Here is a 22,889-nt window from a genome sequence, read left to right on the forward strand (position 1 = left end):
GTATGTGGGGGTTCTGCTGATGCATGTAATGTATGCACTTAAAGCTCTGCAGCAATGCATGGACTCCATAGGTCCATCTTTGTTACAGTCCTGCAGCAAAATGCCCCTTCATATAATTTGTCTCAACACAATCACAATAACCAGTGCAATCTAAACATATTATGACCATGATTTACAGATGCAGCTGAATTTGATGAAAAAAGGAAACAAAAACAGCACAATGATTTATAAAAGTTATATCAAAGGAAATGTGGATATTTCATTTCCTAGCATGTCTCACTTTAACCAGCATTTTTTAATTGGCTCCCTACTTTATCTGCCTCTCTTCATCCCACTGTGAATCCTCTTACAGGTGGATTATGGGACTAAGATACCTATACAGAGAGAGACAGAGGGAGAGAGGGGGAGAGAGAGAGAGAGAGAGAGAGAGACGGAAGATGAGCATGAAACACTCAGAGTAAGAAACATAGGAGATACAGGAGGAGATACAGGAGGAGATACAGGAGAAGGAGAGGAAGGTAATGGGAAGAACTCCTCAGCCCGAAATGGAAAGGGCTTGGAGATGGTCTGTGAGTGAGGTGAGTCAAAGCGTCACCACTACAGGTGCATTTATTTTGGGGCATTTTCACCTCGATAGAGAGAACAGCATAACTGTGAAACCGGGGAGAGAATGAGGAAGACATGCAGCAAAAGGCAGAGTCAGAGCCGAAACCTGCCGCTAGTGAAGGAGGACTCAAGCCTCCCAGCAAACGTGTTTGTTCCTCCACAGGAAAAAGAAAAATATATTTGCACCAGAGAATCATTCCACATTATGTCGTATTGTCGTCATGCTCATTGAGAAAGATTTAGAAAGTTAGAAAACAGATCAGCTAAATTTGGCTCAGTTTAGTTCAGGGCCTCAGTTTGGCTTCATGAGCATCAGACATGTTTAATCTTGTGTATGTGTCTTTACTGAGCTACCTGAGGACAAACTGCAGTATTGTGATAGACTTCAGAGATCACCCCACTTCAGTCTCACTTTCCTTAACTCATGTCTCGTTAATCAAACAAATACAGAGCAAAATACTTTTTGTGACGAGGTGTGAAAATGAAGCAAAATATCACTGTTGTTTTCTGTGTTGTGTAGGAGCCTGATTCACACCGGAGTGTCACCCCCGCAGGGACAGACTAACCGGGTGCCAACAATGTCTCTCCTGTCCTCAAACAACCAACCCGGCTGGAGTGTGTGCTCTGCTCTCTGTGTCCTCATCGTGTTGCTCCCAGATGCCAAAGCAGACAACCTGAACAACACCTCCCGCAATGGAGGCGGCTCCCAGTGTGGGGAGTACTCTAACCAGGTGATTGTTTGGATTAATGCACAGATGCAAACACAGTATATGGTGTTAAACTAGCTGTCACCATTTATTTAACATTTTGTCAGATTTTTGTTCCCATTGAAATGAATAGAGCGAATAATAAAATCTAGTAAAACGTTACCTATTTTGGCATTCAACTAATTTAGCATAATTTTAGCTACAGACTTTATTTGAGCTGAAAACAGGGAAGGGGAGCCAGGCCAATATCTCAAAGCAGGGAAGTGTAATGTGTGTCTAGAAAACTAGTACAAATTAGTACAAATGTTTTATAATTGTACATAAACACAGTATTTTTAAAGATGTTGCTTGATGTTACTTTCCACCACTGTAGGACAGAAACATCAAAATCAAGAGAAACAGAAGAATTTATGTTGTAAATGGCAATTAAGACAAAAACTAGTCCTGCTTTCCCTTTCCATTGAACAATGTTCTTTCCTGTCAGCCAGATAGTTCACTTTGTTAATGGGATGCAGTTTCTTCTTATCATTCAATCCCACTACTGCTCAGTAGTGATAAGACTCCAAATAATATGTTCTATGCCCACAAACACTTCTTCATCTACCAGGTGATGGAGAACGGGATGTGTCGGATGGTGGCCACGCTGCCTCAGCTGGACGAGCAGAGGTGCCCGGACATGTTCCGCTGCACGGACGAGGTCTCCTACTGGCTGCACGAGAACGAGGAGAGGAAGCAGCAGATCGTGGCGATGAGGGAGACCATCTCTGAGCTGCAGGAGGAGCTGAGGAACCACCGTCACCGCATCAAGGTGCTCGAGCTGCAGGTGAGATTTCTATATTGACTTAGCAGACCCGGGTCAAATATCAGCAGCAATCCTTTCAACCGCTTTGTGGACTTGCTTTAGTCTATGTGGAGACTCCATGGACATTTGGACTATGTGATGGGTTACTTTACTTATAGCAGGACTCATTTACAAAGGTGAATGAAGAATATTGTTGGACATATTTAAAAAAAGTTGCCAATTGTTTCTGCAACTTTTTATCTTGATTTGAACAAACTTAATTAATTTTTTGTGTTATCACTTAAATTGGTTCAACAACTTTCTCTTTGTAGTGTCTTCTTGTGTGTGGTATTTCACAGCTAGACTTTTTGTTAAACATTGACCTCGTTTTTGTATTTCCTCAGCGCAGAACATTGTCAGACTGGACATGTATTTGTTTAAATAAGCTTTGCACACTTCCACATGGCTGCTCTCTACACAGTTCAATTTCAGCTGTTTTTTAAAACACCCATTAAACCCCCCCGCCTCCTGTGCTGTGTCTTAGAGGAGGAAACGCATTGCGTTATTCCTTGTCTGCACTTCTGCCCTGTAATGTGGTGCCCTGCCATCAAGCTGGCTACCCTGCAGCATGTCCTTGACCTTAGTCACTAACAGGATTAGCCTCCTACTCTTCCACGTGTTGCCTCATGCGTCTCAGGCAGTGAGCCTACACACAGTAGCAGGGACTCGCTCTCCAGCTGGAGTGTTCAGCAGCTACAGGTGGATGGTGGAGTGCACTCATGTGATGAACATTAGAAGAGGGCTCCAGGGTTGGTGGTAATGGGAGTTAGTGTTATCCTGTCCAGGCTAGGAATAGACCACACACTGAAGTGAGCGGAGTTTTCAAACAGGGGAGGCGTCGTTTTTGTCCTGAGAGCAGGCAGCAGACGTTGCAAGTTTTAATGTGCAAAGAGATCGACTGTATATGAGGATACATGGAGATGGTGGGAAGAGATTATAGATGATGCAATTTCTGCAATGCACCACTGCTGCAAAATTTAAAGTAGCAATAGGAAAAGCAAAATGAGTGCATGAGCTCTGAGCATGTTGTTTCTCTGTGCATGAAAAACTAAAATATACCATTTTTTTTCCTAATCAAAGCAAAACTATTGTATTTTTTAAATATTTCATTTTTCTGCTACTCTGCACAGCAACAAAGCCAAAAACTGTTACCTTTGATTTCTTTTGACAGCTCATGTAGTGAACTTTTACATTGACCTCAGTTATTGTGCGTGTCCTTGGTTGTGTGTTTGTGTATTTATGTGAATAACATCAGAGCGAAGAGAAACACCATTTGAACGTCTCCCTGGAACAGCGTTTTCATGAGATGGAGGTGCACTATGCTGAAGCCACCACCCTGCTGCACCTCCAGGGCACTCTGATCTTAGAACTACAGGTAAACTGCATCTCCTTATCCTAACTGGGTCTTTTCAGGATCAATGCACACTGACTATTTCTTGATAGTTGGACTGTTTGTGTCTCTGTTTAGGACCAAGTCCACAATCTGACACTATTGGTGAATAATGTAAAAAGAGGCCCTGGTTGTTTTATCAACGTCGTCCATCCCAACCCTCTCATGAGCGGCCAAGAAGCCCTGCACCCAGGTACGCATTTTCCCAAACCCACATGCTCAGCCAGCAGAGGGCGCCAAACTGTCCCTGTTGATTAACTCCTCTGTCATTCTCTGCCGTCAGAGGCTCAACGTGTGAGGAACTGCCCCATAGACTGTGCCTCTATCTACTACAATGGCGTGAGGAGATCAGGCCTCTACACTGTAGTGCCGTCACTGGCAGGCATGCCGGTGGAGGTTTACTGTGATATGGACACAGATGGTGAGTCTCATCTATGAACATGAGGAAAATACACGTTGGCTTTGCTTCAACTACTTCACGGTACTTCATCTGAAAAGCCAGAGTTGCAGTCTTTCTGTTGGCCACTCAGTCTATCTATCATGCCATTCACGTGCACAAAATAACTTAACAATACATTGATGGATTTTCACCATACTTGATGTGAATATTACTTGTGTATCTCCAGATGATTCACTTTCCAAAAGTGGCATCTACCGAGTCTGCCTGCCACAGTGTGTTCAATCTTTTTGGGATGTTTTAAAAGCCACCAATGTGGGTGGTCAGTTCTACTGTGACAGACAGTCGGTGTGTTCGTGACGGAGAGCGAGGGAGAGCGAGAAAAAGAGCGATTCCCTCCAGTTGTCTTCAATGCCATGCAATTTAGTTAGCAGCATTGACTACAGGATGCTCACCTGCACACACAAATCCTCTATCTGCACCTGCAGCACTCTCTTTCATAAGGGAAGGATGAATGGCTGAGAAGGGATGGCAGTATCGACAAGACATCCCCCCTCCTAACAATTCACCTACTGGCACTTAGTGGAAATCATGGGCAATCCCAAGACATCCTCCCCTTGTCTTTTTGCCTCAGGTGGTGGCTGGACTGTGATCCAGCGGCGGGTCGACGGCTCAGTGAGCTTTGACCGCAGCTGGAGGGACTACAGGGACGGATTCGGTGACCTGCACTCCGAGTTCTGGCTGGGCAATGACCACATACACGACCTGAGCACCCAAGGCGACTACAGCCTCCGCATAAGCCTAGAGGACTGGAGCAACAAGTACAAACACGCCCTCTACCAGAGCTTCAGGTCAGTGTCATGAAGTGTGCAAGCAGGTGGGATACACATGCACAACCATTTGTATCTCTTGTATCACTTATGTGTGCAGTGTGGAGGATGAGGAGCATCAGTACCGTCTCCACGTGTCAGGCTTCAGCGGCACGGTGAAGGACTCTTTCAGCTGGTACCACGACAAGCAGGGCTTCAGTACGCCAGACAGTGGGAACATCTGTGCCGAGATCTCTCACGGTGGCTGGTGGTACAACCAGTGCTTCTACGCCAACCTTAACGGCTTCTACTACAGAGTAAGTGCGCAAAGATTGAACTTTAAATTGTTTTGTTCCATTAAGTCATGAGAGTACTCACTACCTCTTGACCCCGCAGGGAGGCCATTACACCCCTCAAGGCCGGGGGCCGCTGGGTCCTGATGGGATCGTCTGGCACTCCTGGAAAGACTCTGACTATTACTCTTTACGAAAGGTCAGCATGATGATCCGACCACGCAGCTTCCGAACCCGTTTGTCACCCTGAACAACCGTCGCCCTGACAACGGTTAAGCTGCAGAAACAATTCTTCAGCAGTGGAGATGACGCAATAAATCACTGGACACCACGTTGACAGTGACGTCAAACGATGTTTTTACTGACAGAGGGACGTTAATGTTGATGAACTGTTTTGTAGTGAGTGGACCTACAGACTAACCAGTCGATATGACATCTCCTGTTTTTGAACTGATTCTCTGGCTGGTATCCTGATTTTCTCCTGCAGAGTGTTCCTGGGACATTTTTCACTCAGTTGTGGGAAGTGAGTTCTTCCTAATTTTGTACTTCTATTTTATACTTTTAGCTTGACACATTATTAGTGACTCAGCCAAAATAAATCAGCAGCTTTTGTCTGATTTGTTGACAGTGTGATGGAACTCATGGTGTCTGAGAGGAGACGTGTACAACTGGCAGGCAGAGCATGTGTGATTATTGAATGCTTTGCATTCGCTGTGTACATATACTACGATATCTATACTGTGCTATATTACATTTATTTTGAATGTCAGCCAACTATTCATTTATTCAAATGTTTATTATAAGAAAACCTAATTGTATTAGATAAAAAAGACCCAAGTGCTACTGTCTCTGTTTAGGCTCAGAGAGGAGAATATGTGCTCTTGGAGGAGTGTGTATACACACATATGTGCTGTACAATAAACACTACATATCCCGTGAGTCACAAAGGGTACTATATACACAGAATGATGCAAGTACTAAAAGTTATTTGATTGATCAAAAAAAAAATTCGGACCAGGAGATTGAAATATCTCATCATAAAGTAAACTAGAGTTTGTGTGTAGTATCGAGTGAGTGTTGAGTCATGTGTTCACATGAAATCACATAGGGGTTTCCTCAGACCTTTAGCATATTGGCAGGTTTGTGTCAATATAGCAGGCATGTGTCATGCAGAGGTAACACCAGGTGGCCAGAACAGACAGAAAAAGAGACTTCAGCTTGTGATGACTTCGATTTAAACTCTCAAAAACTCCCCTGTGGTCGTGTGCCTCCAACAAACAGAGTCGTTTCAGAAAATCTAATCAGTTCATCTTTCAGTCCAACTGAGAGTTTTTACAAAATATGAAAAGTCCCTCAGGTAGCATGTTCAAAAGAATGAGACAGACAATCCAAAAACATATATGCAATGCTTGGCCACTGGATGTCGCCAGCGCGGTGGCATAAAGACCAGAAAATAATATGACTGATGTTTTAAGGATCATATAAATGTAACAAACACACTAGATCACATCCACTGAGAACAAATGAGAATGCATGTACTGTCTGTTGTATATGGCGCCTGGTGACTTTATGTGGCCTCCACATCCAGCTGCACCTGAAGCCAGCGAGAGCTGAATGTGGGGTAAAAGGGCTCTTTCACTTCCTCCACTGCAACACTGCACAAACACACTCTTTGACCCTTTGCACAGGCGGCACACTCATTCTCATTCCTCTCCATCTCTACCCAGAGTCTGCGGCCTGGAATAAGAGCTTTACTGTGAGGACAAATCAGAGAATGCGTGGTGCTTTACACTTTGAGTCAAATCGAGAACAAGATGAGGTTTCTTTCGAACGCACACAAAAAACAAATCAAGCCCCAATGAATACAAATCATTGTTTAATAAATCAAACAGAATTTCTGCTCCTCTCTGAGTTGCACTGTATTGAAAATACTTCTATACATAAAATCGTATCTCAATAACAAGAAGCACCTTATAGGTCCAACAGAATATATATATATATTTATATATATGTATATTTATCATGTGTGAAGTGATAAGAAAACAAAGAGTGAACAAGATTAGAGACTGATTGAAAATTGGGCGGTGAAAAACGAAAGAGAAAAATTGCATACATGACACAACCCATTTATAAAACTTCATTTTCTGGTCAAAAGCAAAACAAATATTCTTCATATCAGAACTGGGAGAAAACAATCATGTCTAACACCATCCACACACAAGGTGTCTATTCACCGATGTTTGGTTTGAATGTAAAATGCTTAAAATAGTGAACCCCAACCTGAGAGTCAATTTATCACGTTTTGTCTTCTTTCATGAATTGTAAACTGCAGTATCATAGTCGACAGGGGGGGGGGGCTTATCAATTCAAGCTTATTCTGTCTTCTTCAAAGGGGGTAAGGCACGTGAGCAAGACAGGAAGGAGGTGGAGCTTCCTGTTAGCTTTTTTGAGGAAGTGCAGGTTGAGAGAATTTGGCACTGCCGGCAGTGGACACAGAGGAGACACACTCCGCCTTCGCCAACTCTTCCAAGACTTTTAAAAAACGATCCACCGCTTCTACTGACAACGTTAGGCGACGCTTGCATAAACGTATTGAAGGAAAGGGCAGTAAAGCTGAGATATGCCGTCAAGCCGACCTTAAAAAACGCATCTCCCTAGCCCCCCCCCCGGTGACAGGAGGGAGAAAGGCTTTGGTTTTTACTTTGAATACATCCCCAGATAATCGTGCAGATAACAGTTTTGCTAAATGTGCATATTTGCTTGCATCTGGTGCATCAACTGAGTATGGATTTAAAATAACATAAGCAAAGTTGAATCTAATGAAGATAAACTTGAGGGTGTGACTCGTGCAATGAAGAAATTCATGGTCACAAACTGTAGCTCGGTTGTTTGCTTCCTGTATCACAAGCTCTGGACCTTGGACAGAGGAAAGGATGTGTGTAAATAGTGTTTCTCATTCTGCTCTCTTTTCTGATCCACAAAAAATGAAAGCACACAAGTGCCAAAGCCTTTTCGGCTGTTGCACATGTTCTTAAACTGTTCAGAAACTTCTGAGCTGACAAATGTAACACGGTGAGCTGGGTCTGTACAAACGGAGGCGATGAGGTGAGAGCAAAAAGAGAGAAGTGGTGTTTAAATTAAAAGGAGAGAGGGAAATTAATGCAGAATAAGCAAATATATTTCAGATGTCGAGCTGGGGTTCACTCTTCTTGTCTTGTAGTGCGACGCTGAAGGCTTTCACATCGTAGTGAACTGACTGTGTGCTTGTCTCAGCTTTGCAGCAATCTGGGGATTCAGAAAAAGAAGAGAAACGAGCATGAATACAAACTCAGAGGCAGGTGGAGATGGTTTAGTAGTGAGGCTTTATGCAGCTTCCCTGCAGCAGACTGGTTTAGACTCTAATTTACTGTGAGAGATGGTCAATGAAAAACGCCTTTACCGTCTCGTAAAACTTGACTTGCTCCTCCAGGTACAACTGCATGACCCTGTTGTAGTCATAGATTCGGTTGCTATGGAAGTGGTTCATCTCAGCTGCGGCAGAAAAGAGCGAAACCAATGAGATCAGGCAACACTTGCTGTCTAGCTACACTGCGTCACTGCCTCTGGCTCAGAGAGAGTCTGGTACCTTGTAAAGCGTAAGACATGGTGCTGACTCGTTTCGCCATGGTCACTTTTTCCAGAGGACTAATTTTACTGGTGGCCACCAGCTTGTCGCCCTCCTTCACCTTGTCTATGGCAGCCTGGAACAAATGGAAATAAGCAAATAACAACATGGAAGACTCGAGTTACATTGTATGAAGGAGAGAGAATCATTTTAACATATATAATGCAACTATATACAACCAACTGGTGCTGCAAATCCACTTCTCTTTTGAATTTAAGTTCAGTGTGTAGACACATCCCAATAAATGTGTTTTCAAGTAAAACTTTGTGTAACTATTTGCAGATGTACCTTATGGACTCCAATGGTGTCTGGGAAACATCCAAGAAGACCCTTGTATTCATTGTTGGTCTCCATGAGGAAGTGGAGGTCTTTCCTCGGCTGGAAAATGAACAAAAAACTAAAAGATGAGGCTTCCAGTGATTAAGTAAAAAGAGGGAACAAAACCTAGATATGAAACTAATGATAAGGAAGAACACAATGAAATGTTACGTCAATGGAATTGAATTTTAACACACGTACAGAGCTGAAACAATACATGTATCATAAGGTCATAGATTCAGCAAGGACATCCAGCCGGTGAAGATAGTGAAACATTGAGATGGTGAAGGAATGAAAACATCAAGAGAATAAAAAAGCAAAAATGATTTTACGCCTTTTCTGTTATTTTCTTTGCGATGGATATCTTTGGGTTCAGAGGAGGAGGAAGACACTGTGTAAAGGGTCGGAATCGAACCCATGACGCCATTTGTCCAAACTGTGTGTAACATCAAGACTAACACTTGTTCTTGAATATATAAAGGAAATCTCTATGCAGGAATATAAAACACCAGATAAGGAAAAGCAGATAAGTCCTGACATGAATCCATGTCTGGATAATGGCTTCTTCATAATTCTGCAAACTATCACAGGCAATGCTAACCTACAGCTAACAACTCTACTGACAAACACAAGCTTACCAGGTGAATCCTCCTCCTGCTGCTGGGACAACAAAAAGCCCACATTTGATTTAACAACATCCCACACAGTGCTGTTGAGACAGAACGTTCAGCAAAGCCACATCTATATAGGTCCAAACAAGAGCAAGGAAACACCAGAGATAAGTCTGCCATGACACAGATACAGCAGGACGCAGGGTTAGAGGGGTCATTAAAACACTGCAGCTCGGACGTAAGCACCAACTGCGAGCAGGAAATGTTTGCAGGTATTGCGAGATGTTGTGAACTGGAACAACAATGTGGTCGATAAAAAAACGCCTGAAATAAACCTCAAGACCTTTGAGACACCAGAGGTCTGACAGCTCTTGTTTCTGAAAGGACACAAACATTGTGCATCCAAACACACATGACAGGATCTGTGCTGAATTTGAAGACAAGGACATATGTCATGTTAATCATTAAGGATAAATACAAGAAGAAACTGAAACAGAAACAGTTGTAACTTTTTGATACGCAGTAATTGGGGCTGTCACACAAATCAGATTTCCCTAAACAATTATCGTGACCATGAGAAATCCTGATAATGATCTTATCATGGTACCTATAGAAAGTCTGAGGATTCTATTTGTACATTTTATCTTTAAAGGAGACATATACAACGCCTTTTCCTGTTTTTCTTTCCTCTAGTGTGTTTTATAGTTTTTTCTTTGAATGTCAAAGTTCAGTCACAACAGTGTGAGCCTACTGGCCAATCAGAGCAGACAGGGCTTTAGTGGGAGGGGAGTCTTTATGAGACAGGAAATAAAACCCAAGTGTTTCAGACAGAGGCTGAAAAGAGGAGCAGCATCAATGAACAGTCAGAGGAAAGTGAGGCGTTTTCTCCAAACATTTAAAATTCCAAACAACGTTTTCATGTGAAAAATATGAACCAGAAACAATATAATATGTTTCCTTTAACCCTGTTTATTGTGTGTTTATGAAATTTCTAAATAACTTATGCTCAAAATATTATAAATTCCTATACTATATACTGTGATTGTGCATACATGGCATGGTATAAGCGGTTTAGACAATGAATGGATGGATGGACACTCAACACATACCTGCTCTGCAACCAACTGAGCGATCTCCTCGTACGTCTTCCCTGCTGCTGTCATGGCGTCAGTCAGGGTTGACTCACCTGAGGGATTAAAACATGTCACCACCCTGTTTCTTAAGACAACTTGTTTGTCATTTCCATTCAAAACAGTTTTCCACATAATGAGCGACTGCAGAGTAAACTGCATCTGCAAAGAGCATGAGGCATGACTAGCAAATGGCTGCATGTGGGAAATTTCAATTCAGAAAGCTCTAAAATAATAATTGTGGTCGTTACCTTGGTATCCACTGCTGGTGAAAACTGAGGAGAGGTTTTGAAAGGCTTTCCCGATTCTCTGGTACTCTTTTGGCAGAGCTGTGGACATCAAACATGAACAAACATGAAAACACTGTGTGAATAAATCCAGAATACAAAATACTAAACATAATAATGACATCTTTTATTCGTACAAACAGTAATTACAGCACAAAGTTAAGGTGTGGCCTGTGTGTGTGGTGCAGTGCAAACATACGGCCTGTGCATCTCTTCCAGTGCTCGTTTCCCACTGTGAGGATTTCCTTCACTCCGTCATCCATGGCTTTGGTAAACCTGCTGAACTGTTCGCACTTCTGCTCCCTGAGGACGAGGAGCACATGTACGAAACCATTACCATAACTGCATCATGCATTAGAACCTGCGGTGATGAGCCACTGTTTGCAAAGCTTAAACTCACACTTCTACAGGATCCAGGTCTGCAGCTTCAGGCTCTATTGTGGAGAAGATCATCACTCCCACCGTCTCATCCTTCTCTGCTTTTCTCTTCCCTGTCTTCCATTCCTGCATGAAATCAATGACTCATTTTAATTACAAAATTAACTTTGTGTTTCAGTTTCACCTCTCATAAAACACATTATTTTAATGCACATAAAATAAGACCTTAAGGAGGAAGAAGGAAGTGGCATATCAAACCTTCTCATCCTTGTATGTGAGGAAGAGCTGGAAAACTTCACTGCTGGAAACGATCGGATGTCTGCACATCCTGGTCATCCAGCCCTGCAACCGCTCCATACGCATCTTAATAAACTCCTCCTCAAAACGACCTGCAACAGTGAAGCAAACAATGAATGAAAGATTCACTTACATGCTGACTTCAGGAATGTTTAGCTTCTTTCTGAAAATGTGTCTTACATCGAGTTGAGCACTCACCTGTCACCTGCTTGTCTGGTAAAGAGGGGATAGGGATGGCGGACCCAAATTTGTCGAGGAGCCGCTCATACAGCCAATCAAAGTGCTTGTATCTGTGATTGACTGGTCGGTTTGTGGTCTGCAAACCAATAACATGGAGTTATAGTGACGGCAAGTCATGTAAACAGGTGAAATTATTACTTTAACAGTAGAACTCACTTGGAAAACACAAATGCTATGTTAAACTTACACTGGCTGTGATTTGGTACTCGATGTAGCTCTTCAGGCCGTACAGCTTTGAGCCTTTCTTGGGATCAGCCACAACACAGTCTAGCTGAGATTCTGGGTAAGACCACACAGGACCAACTTCTCCTATCTGAGCAGGAAACATTAGGTTTAGAAACGGATGCTCTTTACCTTCTGACATTAAATCATAGATCAAACAAAAACAGGGAACCATCTCCAACCATAAGTTCCCTTATTTATAAAATGACAAAAAATATATATACATGTATATTGTGGTTAGTCAAACAAGCTAAGTGACTGTACCACTACCAGTTAGTGTAACAAGTAAAGATATCTGATGTTTTATATTGCATTCAACTGGCACAAATACTTAGAGATAACCTACATAGATTGAGAGTTTTTCTTTGCCCTTAGCGAGCTGTTTGCACAGAAGGTAGAGCTCCGGCCCAGACTTGGAGAACCCTGGGAACCTGCTCAACGAGAACAGACAAAATTTAAACAGTGATGGTGTCAACCCGTCTCTCTAACTCTCTTGTTTGAGGAAGCTTTCTGTGGCATATTTAAATCACAAGTATGAAATTATTGCAACTATACATACAAAAACTATAATGTGCTCCTGCATGGTTGTGGCTCTTAAAAGCAAGTGAATGTTAAAGCAGATTCAAGCAGAAATAAAAGATAAAGAATGGCCTGGTCCAAACAATAGGAGCATTGTAGTTGTCATGTGAAAGAGAAACTGTCGTTAAGGGAACAGGAAACTCCCAAAAGCCAAAACTCAAATTCAAATCCAAGCTTAATCTTATCACTAATAACACAATGCTTTGCCACTTTTCTTTGTTTCTTTCCTTCAAGCCCAACACTGCCTCACTTCAAATCCTCCTGTTTTACAAACTCTTACTTGTTGAGGGAGATTTTCATTGAAGTTGCATGAGCTCCACCTCTCTGCATCGCTCCACCGTCTCCAGGGTCTGACTCTGAGTATCCTCCGCTGGACTTCACGTCATCCCACTCGTCATCCCACTCATCATCCTCAGCTCCTGAGGTCACACACATGCATACTTAAAAAAAAGCTGCTCAAAGATGTTGCACAAGTCGAAAGCAAGTTAAACATTTGCTCTGTTCATTAAATATCTCTACTTCCATGATTATTTGTAATTGTGCTTATACAAACAACTAAGGGTTGCAGCATGAGTCTGATATATGGCATAAGTATATTTTTTATACAGGTTTTCTTGTTCTTATTTATAATATATATTTAAGTAGAAATACTTTGCTAAACTTTACTTTCTGGTCCTAAACATTAGCAATACATTATCCTGAGATAATGGCATGTAGGCTTTAATCCATCAAATACACTGCACTGTTGAAGACATTGCACTTTGCCCTTGTTTTGATGTAGAATGTGTTAAAAAGGTTCAAAGATTGTAATTTTAGATTTCTACCATAGGTCACATGAAAATGCATTACATGCATCATTGTGTTAAATCCATGCTCGCACTGCACACAGCGTATATCATACAAAATCAAAGGTTTCAAAATGCTTTGAATTTGGAACCAATCCTCAGTTTCCATTTCTACATGCTGCTAAACAAAGACATGATTTGTATGACCTTCTCTAAAGCTGAGCACTTTCAAAACATAAAAAACAAGATTTTAAGGTTTGAATGTGGCTCCAAGTGAAATGAGACAACAAATATTCTTACTCAAACACAACAAGCAAGTAATAATTAGTATTGCGTGTACAGCAGCATTACACCAACTGTAAAACAGCCAAAATCAAATAAATGGAGTTCTGACATTCAACTCAAGCTTGTATGTGACCTCATTCTCCACACTCCTCTACCATATACAATTTGGTGGTCTACTTAAGCTGCAAAGATTTCCCATCTCTGCGTCAGTATATCTGCCTGTCGATTCAGCCCCTCAACAACCCCAGCGTCCACCTGCAGGGTCCAACAGGAGAGTTACAGCTTTATAGTCAGAGCACAGGTGCAAAATTCTATATGTTCTGCTGCTGTAATGAACATTTCAAATGTGAGTCATCCTATTGAGCCACATATTTGGTCCAAATTATATCCAACATTTCTGAAACATCATTTCAGAGAAAAAAAAGCTTTTCAAAGTTTTAAAAACCTCCAAACTTAAACAAAGCACATAGTTACGTGTACTGTCTAACACTCTGAACAGCATTCATTCTGCCATGATGTGACACAAACTCCTCATTAAACAAACACTACATCTGAAAGATAGCCCTGTTTCCTGAGATTTCACATCGCATGTGTCAGATTAACAACATATCCAGTCACACTCATGAGACACAACTGTCCCACATCACATCACCATCATCATGTTAATGTCAACAAATTAAATTCATCACACACGTGCTTTTTATAGATGCAAATCATTTCCTGAAACCAATTGCTAGAAGCTGTCAGTCTCAGCCCCAGTCCACACACAAACATTAGGAAAAAAGCTTCCACCATTGCAACACACAGAATACCTGTGCAATCGATAAGGTAAGGATATGGGTAGATGTCTTTTGTAAGAAAAGGAAAGAAAGGAAAAGTCTGTTAATTCCTCTCCTCTCCATTTAGCCCCTCTGTTCTCTTTTTACAAAAACAACTGGAGAATTGAAAAAACAGGTCAAGTAATTTATTCTTCTGAGTCATGCATGAGGCTAACGTTTCCAATCGTCTGGCAATAACCAAGCCGTGACGTGCTGGTCCGGTCCACGTACTGGAGCATCTCTGTAGAGGGGACAGTATTTTTGCTGGACACTTTGAGTTCCAGATTAGAGGGTTTACTCTGTATCTTCAAATAATATCTTATCTTATTTCAGTCGGTATCAGGTTTAGACTAAGCTCTTTATACTTAAGAGAATATTCTTTCTCATTTTGGTCCATGATGCAAACCTCCTTGGAGAAACCAAAGAAACTAATTTTTGGTATTACTTACCAGGACTAATTGACTTATATATCACTCTGAGGATCATGGGTTTTATAATCTTTTTGTTGAACATAAGATGTTTGTTCAAGATTTAAATTTGAGGTAAGGACATTATAGAAGTATTTTTTTTTTTAAAGTCATAATTGCTTATAATTTTACTCAAACATTCAGGATGTAGTTTTCATTTTCATCCAGACACCTTTAACCAAGGCTACAACAAATGGACTGTGGTAAAAAAGACTCTCACACAGGATATGTACTATATTATGTCTGACTGAGCAAATATAAATGTACAACATATGACACAAGCCACATAATCTAATTAAGCGGCAGTAGAGAGAATACTTCTCTTTCCGATTATTTGATGCTCATGAGTAAATCTTGTTTTTTAGAATAACCTCATCGACTGTAGCCAAACATTTTGGCATGTGTTCACATTTACAATTTTATAAGTAAACTACCCACAAACAGAAAGACAATAACTTCAAGAGCTAAAAACTGTGTGTGACCTTTGATATGCAGGCTCCATTAACTTTCTTTATAGCAAAATACTTTTATTAGATTTGAATAAACTTCAATCATCCTGTTAAACATTAGACAGAAAACAAACATAACAACTTAAGAGGAAGAAATATTCTCTGAATAGCCTTTATTTCCTGTTTTTACTGGTGTGGTTTTGAATAGTAGTTCTAAGAAGTGTAAGTACAATCACGAGTATGAACCTTTAGAATCTGTAAATAACCCAAGATCAAGGGTAGTGAATTTATTCTGCTGACACATAATTAATCGGTCAACCATGGCGGCTAACCGTAGAGCTGTCCTTACCGGGGCCCTGGTAAGCCTGAGGGTGACCCTGTGATACGGAGCTCCAGGGGTCAGCAGCATTCTTCCCAGTCTGGGTGCCCTCCGGATTTGACGCCCAGTTGTTGTTGGAGCCCCCTGAGGGGTCTGTGTTCCACACCGACCACGGATCATTACCGTTACTCGCCTGGAAGAGAGAAAGGGAGAAAACGTGAGAGATGAAAGAGTAAGGAGAAGCAGATGAGAGAGTGGAGTCCAGCCTGATTTAGATTCTGTTTGATGTGGAACTGACATCTTAACTGTCATTTTTAAACAACATGCATTTCATGTAGAGCTGGCCTCTAACAGGGAGTCTGTTGAGATAATCGACCAACTCCATGGTGACAGTGTGGTTTGAGGTCTAAAACAAAAGCTTCATATCACATGCAGCCACAATAAATATCAAAATAATAAGAAAATTAGATTTGAAAAAAACTAATTAGCAAAAGCTACCATTCTCAAGTCCATACACACTATTATTTAAACTACTTACAGGCTGAGAATGCAACTCCATGCCATGCTTACAAAGCAGGCATATTCACCCCGATACAAACCTATGTGGATGGGCATGCAACCAAATATGTGTGTGTGGGCCTTTTGTGGGTTGCAGTTAGCTTTCAGCTAACTAAACAAAGGGCTGTGTGTCATGTAATGCACATTCAAATAGAGAAACATAAAGAAATCAATAGCTTCAAAACAAACTGTTGCAACAAGTGACATATCAACACATTAGTGCACTGAGAAACAACACTGAGACTGAGTTTTCTGGATTTAACAGCTTCTTGACAAACAGACTATTTTTTATTTAAAACTCAGTCAAGATGATATTAAAAAAAAAGATGATTATTGATATTTATTGGTTTCTTGTCATAATCTCATATAATGATCATAAATATCTTGAATCTTGAATAATCTGGGGTCAATGCATGTGCTGTGATTGAATGATTATCCAGTGTGATAAATTAATTACATAGGTATAAGAATCACTGACTGACTGTGGTGCTGATTCATACAATTTAGTGGAAACATGCTTTCTTCAGAGGGTAGGAGTAGTGGGGGGGGTTTTGTCAAAACAGACCAATTGGAGAGGGAGGATGGATGGGGTGGGGGTGGGGTGCTGGGTGAGTGTGGGAGGAAATTGGGTTCATGCCTCTGGCCACGCCCACCGCTCCCCAAGTGGCGGTTACCTCATCAGGGGACGAGAGATAAGGGGAAACTGGGGTGTCAGGGGTGTCCGGCTGGGGACTCAAGCCCCCAGCATCCACCTTGAGAGGAGAAGAAGGTGACAACATCACAAAGCGCCAGCAGTGATGGTTAATGGGATGGGTTAAAGTGATGGTGTGTGTGAGAGGGAGAGAAAGAGAAGGAGGGATGATGGTTGAGACATTTCCTGCCTTGACTCAATCCCTTGCTGTGCACATTTCTACTGATCCAGCAGTACACTCATTTTCTAGGAACTTCCTGCTAACAAGAAAAACAATCATTCCAACCATGTTTAGAAGTTACTCAAGTTCTGAGTTAGAAACCTGCTTTAGCTATAGATAACCACGATGACTATCATCCACAGCAGCAGCTCTCACTTCTGCTTCTCAGGGTTCACAAGAACAGCCAGGCAGCGATGACAGTTGTACTGACGTTTGTACAGGTCAGTACTGTCATCACTGACTTTTTCTTCACTCTGTCACACAAACTTTTGAGTGAGAGAATGGAAACATGGCAGGAGTGCCATGCAGGGAATGACTGTATATATTCATACTTACTTCTCCAGCACCGGTCTACCTACTCAAGGCAAAGTTGTTCATTTGCAAAACTAAAATTACCCTGAGTGCCTCCGACCACTGAAATCTTATCAGAGTCCAAAAATTTGAAAAAGGCAGACCTGATATATCAGGTTCAAAAGGCCAAAACATGGTTTGTGAGGTCAAGGTGACCATGAACTTTGACCAACAAATTCTACACAGTTATATAGTGTACATAGTGAACATTTGTACCAAATATAAAAGTATTCCCTGTAAGTGAGATATCACATTCACAAGGGAAAAAAAATTGCTTTGAGAGGTCACAGCCACCGTGACGATGAAAACATAATAATTTCATCCTTGAGTAAAACTGACCGTTTGTACAAATTTGGAAAAAAGGCCCTCAAGGCATTCATGAGATATCATGTTCACTGTTTGTCGACAGCGCAGACGCTCCAAAAGCAACAGTATGAGTTTGATAAACATGTACGTTCAGTAGGTGAACGCGTTACCTGGTTTTGTGCAGGTGTTGATGCGGGAGCATAGGCATCAAAGAAGGTCAGGTCCGGGGATGCAACATTTCCTACACTTGGAGTAGGTGCAGCGGTTCCTGCTCCTGGAAAAGGCTTACCAAACTACAAACGAAAGAACAAAAAGACAAAAGTAGTTCCATTAGAAATCTAAATTTCCCATTGGAAAAAAACAGAAACTAATCCAGTTATTCCAGAGGGATCTGATGACTTTTTAAGATACATTCCTCTGTGGTTATGTGATCATGTCTCCTTAATGTTCCCTGGCTTTGACAACTGGCTTTTTCACTTCCTGTATTTATACCGAAATAAATTTAATTTGCACATTTAAATTTGTTTCACCTCTTGCCAGTATAAAAAAAACACACCAACATCTGTTGGCTATTTTTATAGTTCAGCATCCTTTTGTTTGAACTGATCTTATTCTCAGTAGAGTGCTGAATGAAATAGAGAATAAGCTGCTTGTCCTGATGTTTTTCATAAGAAATGACATAAGCTACAAGTGTATTTGTCATTAGAGGGTTTCTATGATTTGGAATAAAAACTGTCTGAGGGCAGCTGGAGGGGTAACTTAAGGCCAGACAAACACATCCATGTGAACTTGTTTGCAGAGTTAAGAGCAGAATGGTATCGGCCTCTCTCTAGTACACATAGACATTAGATAGTTAAATGTTGCTGTAAGTGCTGTTTAGAATGAAGCTGGGCTGTTAAACTTTGCTCGTTCTCTGTCTCTTTGTGAATGTCTTCTGAGTGAATCATATCCCCCATGATGACGTCAGGGCTTTTTGGATAAAACAGGACGCAAACACCAGAATCAGCAAAACTCTGTAGGAGGAACATCCTGTCGTCATTTTACTTTCAGGCAAGAGACTTGTTGTTGTCTCTTGGGGTGAGCAAATGTTAAATATTTATCTGTCCTCTGATATGGACAGTGACTTTAAAGCGTGACAGCAGAGTTTTCTTTTACTTCAGATCTGTGGTGAAATCATCACCAAACACAAAGGGAAACTCTTCTCACTAACCTCGATGTAGTCCTCTGGCACCAGTCCCACCTCCCCTTTGGAGTTCTGTGCTTCAATCCAACCGCCTCCGATATGCTGTAACAGAGTGAGACGCAGCACAACTTGTTAGCATGAATGACTGTGATTGGTTGAAGACAGCAGAGAGTAGATATCTACACCTCATGCACATACAGGACCACATTTAAAAGGGATACTTGCATTGCAATACTTTGATTAGTCAAAAACACACATTTCCATGGTGCTGGACAGAAATCACATTAGTCCTCGTCTTTCTAATTTTTTTTAATGATGCTCCTCATCAAAAAATTGCAATGATTTCCAAGATCTTATTATCAAACCCTTATGTAAAAATGTAATTGAGGCTTGATAAACTTTTTTATAAGTAACTAAAAAGAAAACAGAAATACAACCCAAAATATAGAGCATTTATTAAAAAAATAAACATTAACTCTTGATTTAAAATGAAAATACTTCATTTCTGCTTCATTTGTTCTGCAAAGAAATGGTCACACTGCTTCAAGTAATGCTTTGATCCCATTACTAAGCTGCTGCTGCTGCTGAATGAAGCTTTTTATATAAACATTTGTGCAGAGACTGGAATAACGTGTTTCTGTTAATTCATTATCTTAATTAAAGAAAGCAGGCTTCCCATTTACAAGTTGTTTAGAGATTCAAGTTGGAACTAAAATCTGACAATTACCAAGTTACCTAAATATCCATAAACACATAAATCCTGTAAATTGATTTAGTGGAGAAAAAAAGTTTGTTTTTGTGAAACAGTCTGTCTTGAATGGATTAATATCGACTTTGATTAGGAAACTATGTAGGTCAGCACATAATGAGTAACCATTGAACTATTAGACACCATCTGTAATGACATCATGTTCACCCCCACAGTTATTTGTTTCCTCTGTTTGTGACACTCAATGTTTGTAGACAACTCATCATGTGACTTGGACATTTGCAGGACTGCTCATTTTAAATAACAAAGATATGAAGGAGAGCAAGATGCTATAAAACACAAATATATAACAGTTAATGATTTCTTACAACAATAATACCAATTAGAACGTTTTTAAGTAAATCTAAAAAACTGTTATCTGGACTCAGGTCCAAATAATATTTTTTAATTATCGAATAATTGAGACAGTATTCACTGGAACTAATGCAAAGAATGAAGCCTCTATAGTAGAAACTTCATGTTTACACAATTGATTTACCGCAGAGTGTACTGTGATCTTACATAGGCAGAAGAATATCAATAAGGATTTACCTGATTGGTGATAGTGACCGTCTCTCCTTCTTTCACTGACAGTTCGTTGTTTCCAGGCTCAGCGGAGAAGTCATATAAAACCTGTGCCTAGACACAACCAAGAAACACACACACACTCAAGGCTTAGTGTGTTTGATACCATAAACATATACTTGTACATGTACGTGCATTTGAACATAGGCAAAAAACAGCCAATAACCCAGAGGAGTGTAACGTTTGTGATGTGGAATAAAGGCTGAGTGGAACAGGACAAACTAGTTCTTCTGCACCTGAAACGCTGACTATTAACTAGACACCAGTATAAACCATAAACAAGGCCAGAACCTGCATGTTACCTGGTTCAGGTTAATACAGAAGCCTGCAGTTCTTCTCACAGTGACCTACATCTACTTATCTGCCCTCCCCCAGGGCCTCAGAGTCCACACACATGCAAGTGTGTGTGTGTGTGTGTGTGTGTGTGTGTGTGTGTATGTATGTGTATGTATATATATATATATATATATATATATATATACACATTCAAACAAGCAAAGTTATCTCTTCTAAATACAGTATATTTTCTCCTTTCACATGTCACTTCATGAGTTTTAGGCTTAGCCACTTATTCATCATAAATTTGACTATACAAATGAATTTGCCAGGAATTACCCTAACGATTGAGAGAGCATGCCACGTTTTGAGTGTGAGTTATGAGTGTGACTATCTAACTTTGTTCATGAACCAGTAAGATGTAATGCCTTTAGTCTTCTTTGAACAGAGATGTTGATCAGTGTCATCCTGCCACCTCCCAGGAGTCAAAGGAGCAGGAGTATGTTTTTAAAACGGGAACAACATGTTTCTGGCCACAGCCTCAGCCTCACTTATTACCTTATACAACTAGCCTCCAGTGCACATCCACTGACAGCAGAGCTCTAAGTAACGAGGGAAACATTATTATGAAACATTATGTCTCTGACAATTATAATAATGAACATGTCTCAAAAAATGGCTGGAAGGAATCTTTAACATTGGTGAGATGGAATCTGGAATAAAATAATATTAAACTGTGATCAAACAGGGCTCAGACTCTTTATTTCCTGTTATTCTAATACTAATACTCACAGGCTTCTGATATTATCATTCAAAATCATTTCCCCACTAATCACGTCTTTTTTGTTCTAAAACAGCTGTAGCCTGCTGTTTTTATAGCAGTGCGGAAGAAGTGACTTCTAGTGGTAGTTTTAGCCAGAGCTAGCTAAAATGTCAGCATTTTGGCAGTATTACACACTGAAAATAAAATGTGAAGGAAGTAATTAATCCTACAGCTATTTATTTGTGTTCTTTTCCAGTTATGACTATACTGCACATTTTACAAATATCAACATATTAAAGAATATAAATGTACAGAAATTATAATAGCAAAACTACAAATGAACATCAACATGTTTATAATACTTATTCAGGAGTCTACCACTCAATAATGACGTTCACTCATATACACAAAACTTCAGCACACAGAGCCACACACAGGCCAGCGACTACATTTCCCAGCATTCCTCGGGGAAGACATGACCCGCAGCGCAGAGGTAGTAAAATGTCACAAGACACTTTGTTAATGAGACACATTTTCCATGTAGACAACAACACAAACACGCAGGATTCCACATCCACGGTGCACACACGATGTCAGCGTCCATTACACGGAGCTGAAGCCGAGGGTTTCACTCCTCGTGCGGAACTTGTCGAGTTTAAATGTTCACAGTTGAACTGATGCGACGGACCCGCTGCTCAGTGCGCATTTTACCGTCAAACACGACCGTGAACAGACTCTGGGGGAAACAGATCTTCCGGTTAACGGTGAAACAGCAGAGAAAAGCTGTGGGACTCACCTTTAGCGCCATTGTCCGAGCTCTGATCAATCATTACAAACACAGGCCCTGCGCTTTCTCCGGCTCTCAGCTGGACATTTCCCCCCGCGACTCCTCAGCTGGAAGCGGGGAAAACACGGCGACTCCTCCCGCTTCGCACGCTCCTGTAAACCACACGCTGCTAAAAAAAACAACCTTATTTACCCGATTTATTTACCGTGTTTAACTTTAAAAAAACAAAAGTCAAGATACCGGAGACAGGACAGGACAGACGGAGGCAGGAGGAGGAGTGAGTGGAAGTTTGAACCGCGCAGGGCTGCTGACAGAGCGGAGGGAGGGAGTGACCTGCACCGCGGAGGGGAAACCGGAAAGGTAGCGTCGGTGTGATCATACGATCCCCGAGACGCGACCGATTTAAATGACATCATCTCTGTGTTTTTAAAGTTTTCTATACATTTTGTTTATATATAATTATAAAAGAAAGTTGGAGCTCGTCGATAAAACAGCATCGGAAATAATCGCAATATTATTTTCATCGACA

General features: G+C 41.0%; 2 protein-coding genes across 5 annotated transcripts; one reads left to right on the plus strand and one right to left on the minus strand.

Annotated features, from left to right (window-relative positions):
- The first annotated feature begins 418 nt into the window (after positions 1–418).
- Positions 419–5,982, plus strand: LOC109636043 (angiopoietin-related protein 7). Its single transcript, XM_020097539.2, has 9 exons — positions 419–578; positions 1,127–1,337; positions 1,921–2,136; positions 3,410–3,529; positions 3,623–3,737; positions 3,828–3,965; positions 4,576–4,792; positions 4,872–5,067; positions 5,147–5,982. The coding sequence occupies exons 2-9, from the start codon at positions 1,185–1,187 to the stop codon at positions 5,291–5,293; spliced, it is 1,302 nt and encodes a 433-aa protein (XP_019953098.2). The 5' UTR covers positions 419–578; positions 1,127–1,184; the 3' UTR covers positions 5,294–5,982.
- A 920-nt stretch (positions 5,983–6,902) lies between these two features.
- Positions 6,903–22,797, minus strand: snx9b (sorting nexin 9b). 4 transcript variants are annotated; one of them, XM_069515219.1, is made up of 20 exons: positions 22,370–22,690; positions 20,502–20,588; positions 19,229–19,303; positions 18,189–18,311; positions 17,125–17,202; positions 15,923–16,085; positions 14,652–14,687; positions 13,050–13,188; positions 12,537–12,621; positions 12,156–12,281; positions 11,927–12,044; positions 11,690–11,820; positions 11,454–11,557; positions 11,253–11,356; positions 11,018–11,095; positions 10,746–10,822; positions 8,996–9,085; positions 8,669–8,783; positions 8,483–8,574; positions 6,903–8,328 (listed from the first exon to the last, which is right to left on the minus strand). In XM_069515219.1, the coding sequence occupies exons 1-20, from the start codon at positions 22,379–22,381 to the stop codon at positions 8,281–8,283; spliced, it is 1,881 nt and encodes a 626-aa protein (XP_069371320.1). In that variant the 5' UTR covers positions 22,382–22,690; the 3' UTR covers positions 6,903–8,280. The 4 variants fall into 4 exon arrangements, with proteins under 4 accessions (XP_069371320.1, XP_069371321.1, XP_019953218.1 ...); XM_069515220.1 differs by lacking the exon at positions 17,125–17,202; XM_020097659.2 differs by lacking the exon at positions 14,652–14,687.
- Positions 22,798–22,889: the final 92 nt, after the last annotated feature.

The sequence above is a fragment of the Paralichthys olivaceus genome, chromosome 19 (assembly GCF_024713975.1).
Source record: "Paralichthys olivaceus isolate ysfri-2021 chromosome 19, ASM2471397v2, whole genome shotgun sequence".
NCBI lineage: Eukaryota > Metazoa > Chordata > Actinopteri > Pleuronectiformes > Paralichthyidae > Paralichthys > Paralichthys olivaceus.

Bases quoted from the DNA above. Each gene is read 5' to 3' on its own strand.
- LOC109636043 (XM_020097539.2), top strand. From the start codon at position 1,185: ATGTCTCTCCTGTCCTCAAACAACCAACCCGGCTGGAGTGTGTGCTCT. The intron at 3,738-3,827 runs GTACGCATTTTC...CTCTGCCGTCAG, and splicing joins CCAAGAAGCCCTGCACCCAG to AGGCTCAACGTGTGAGGAAC. The intron at 3,966-4,575 runs GTGAGTCTCATC...TTTTTGCCTCAG, and splicing joins CTGTGATATGGACACAGATG to GTGGTGGCTGGACTGTGATC.
- snx9b (XM_069515219.1), bottom strand. The intron at 18,312-19,228 runs GTTAGTGAGAAG...TTTCGTTTGTAG, and splicing joins TGCCAGAGGACTACATCGAG to TTTGGTAAGCCTTTTCCAGG. The intron at 8,784-8,995 runs GTACATCTGCAA...CATTTGTTCCAG, and splicing joins ACACCATTGGAGTCCATAAG to GCTGCCATAGACAAGGTGAA.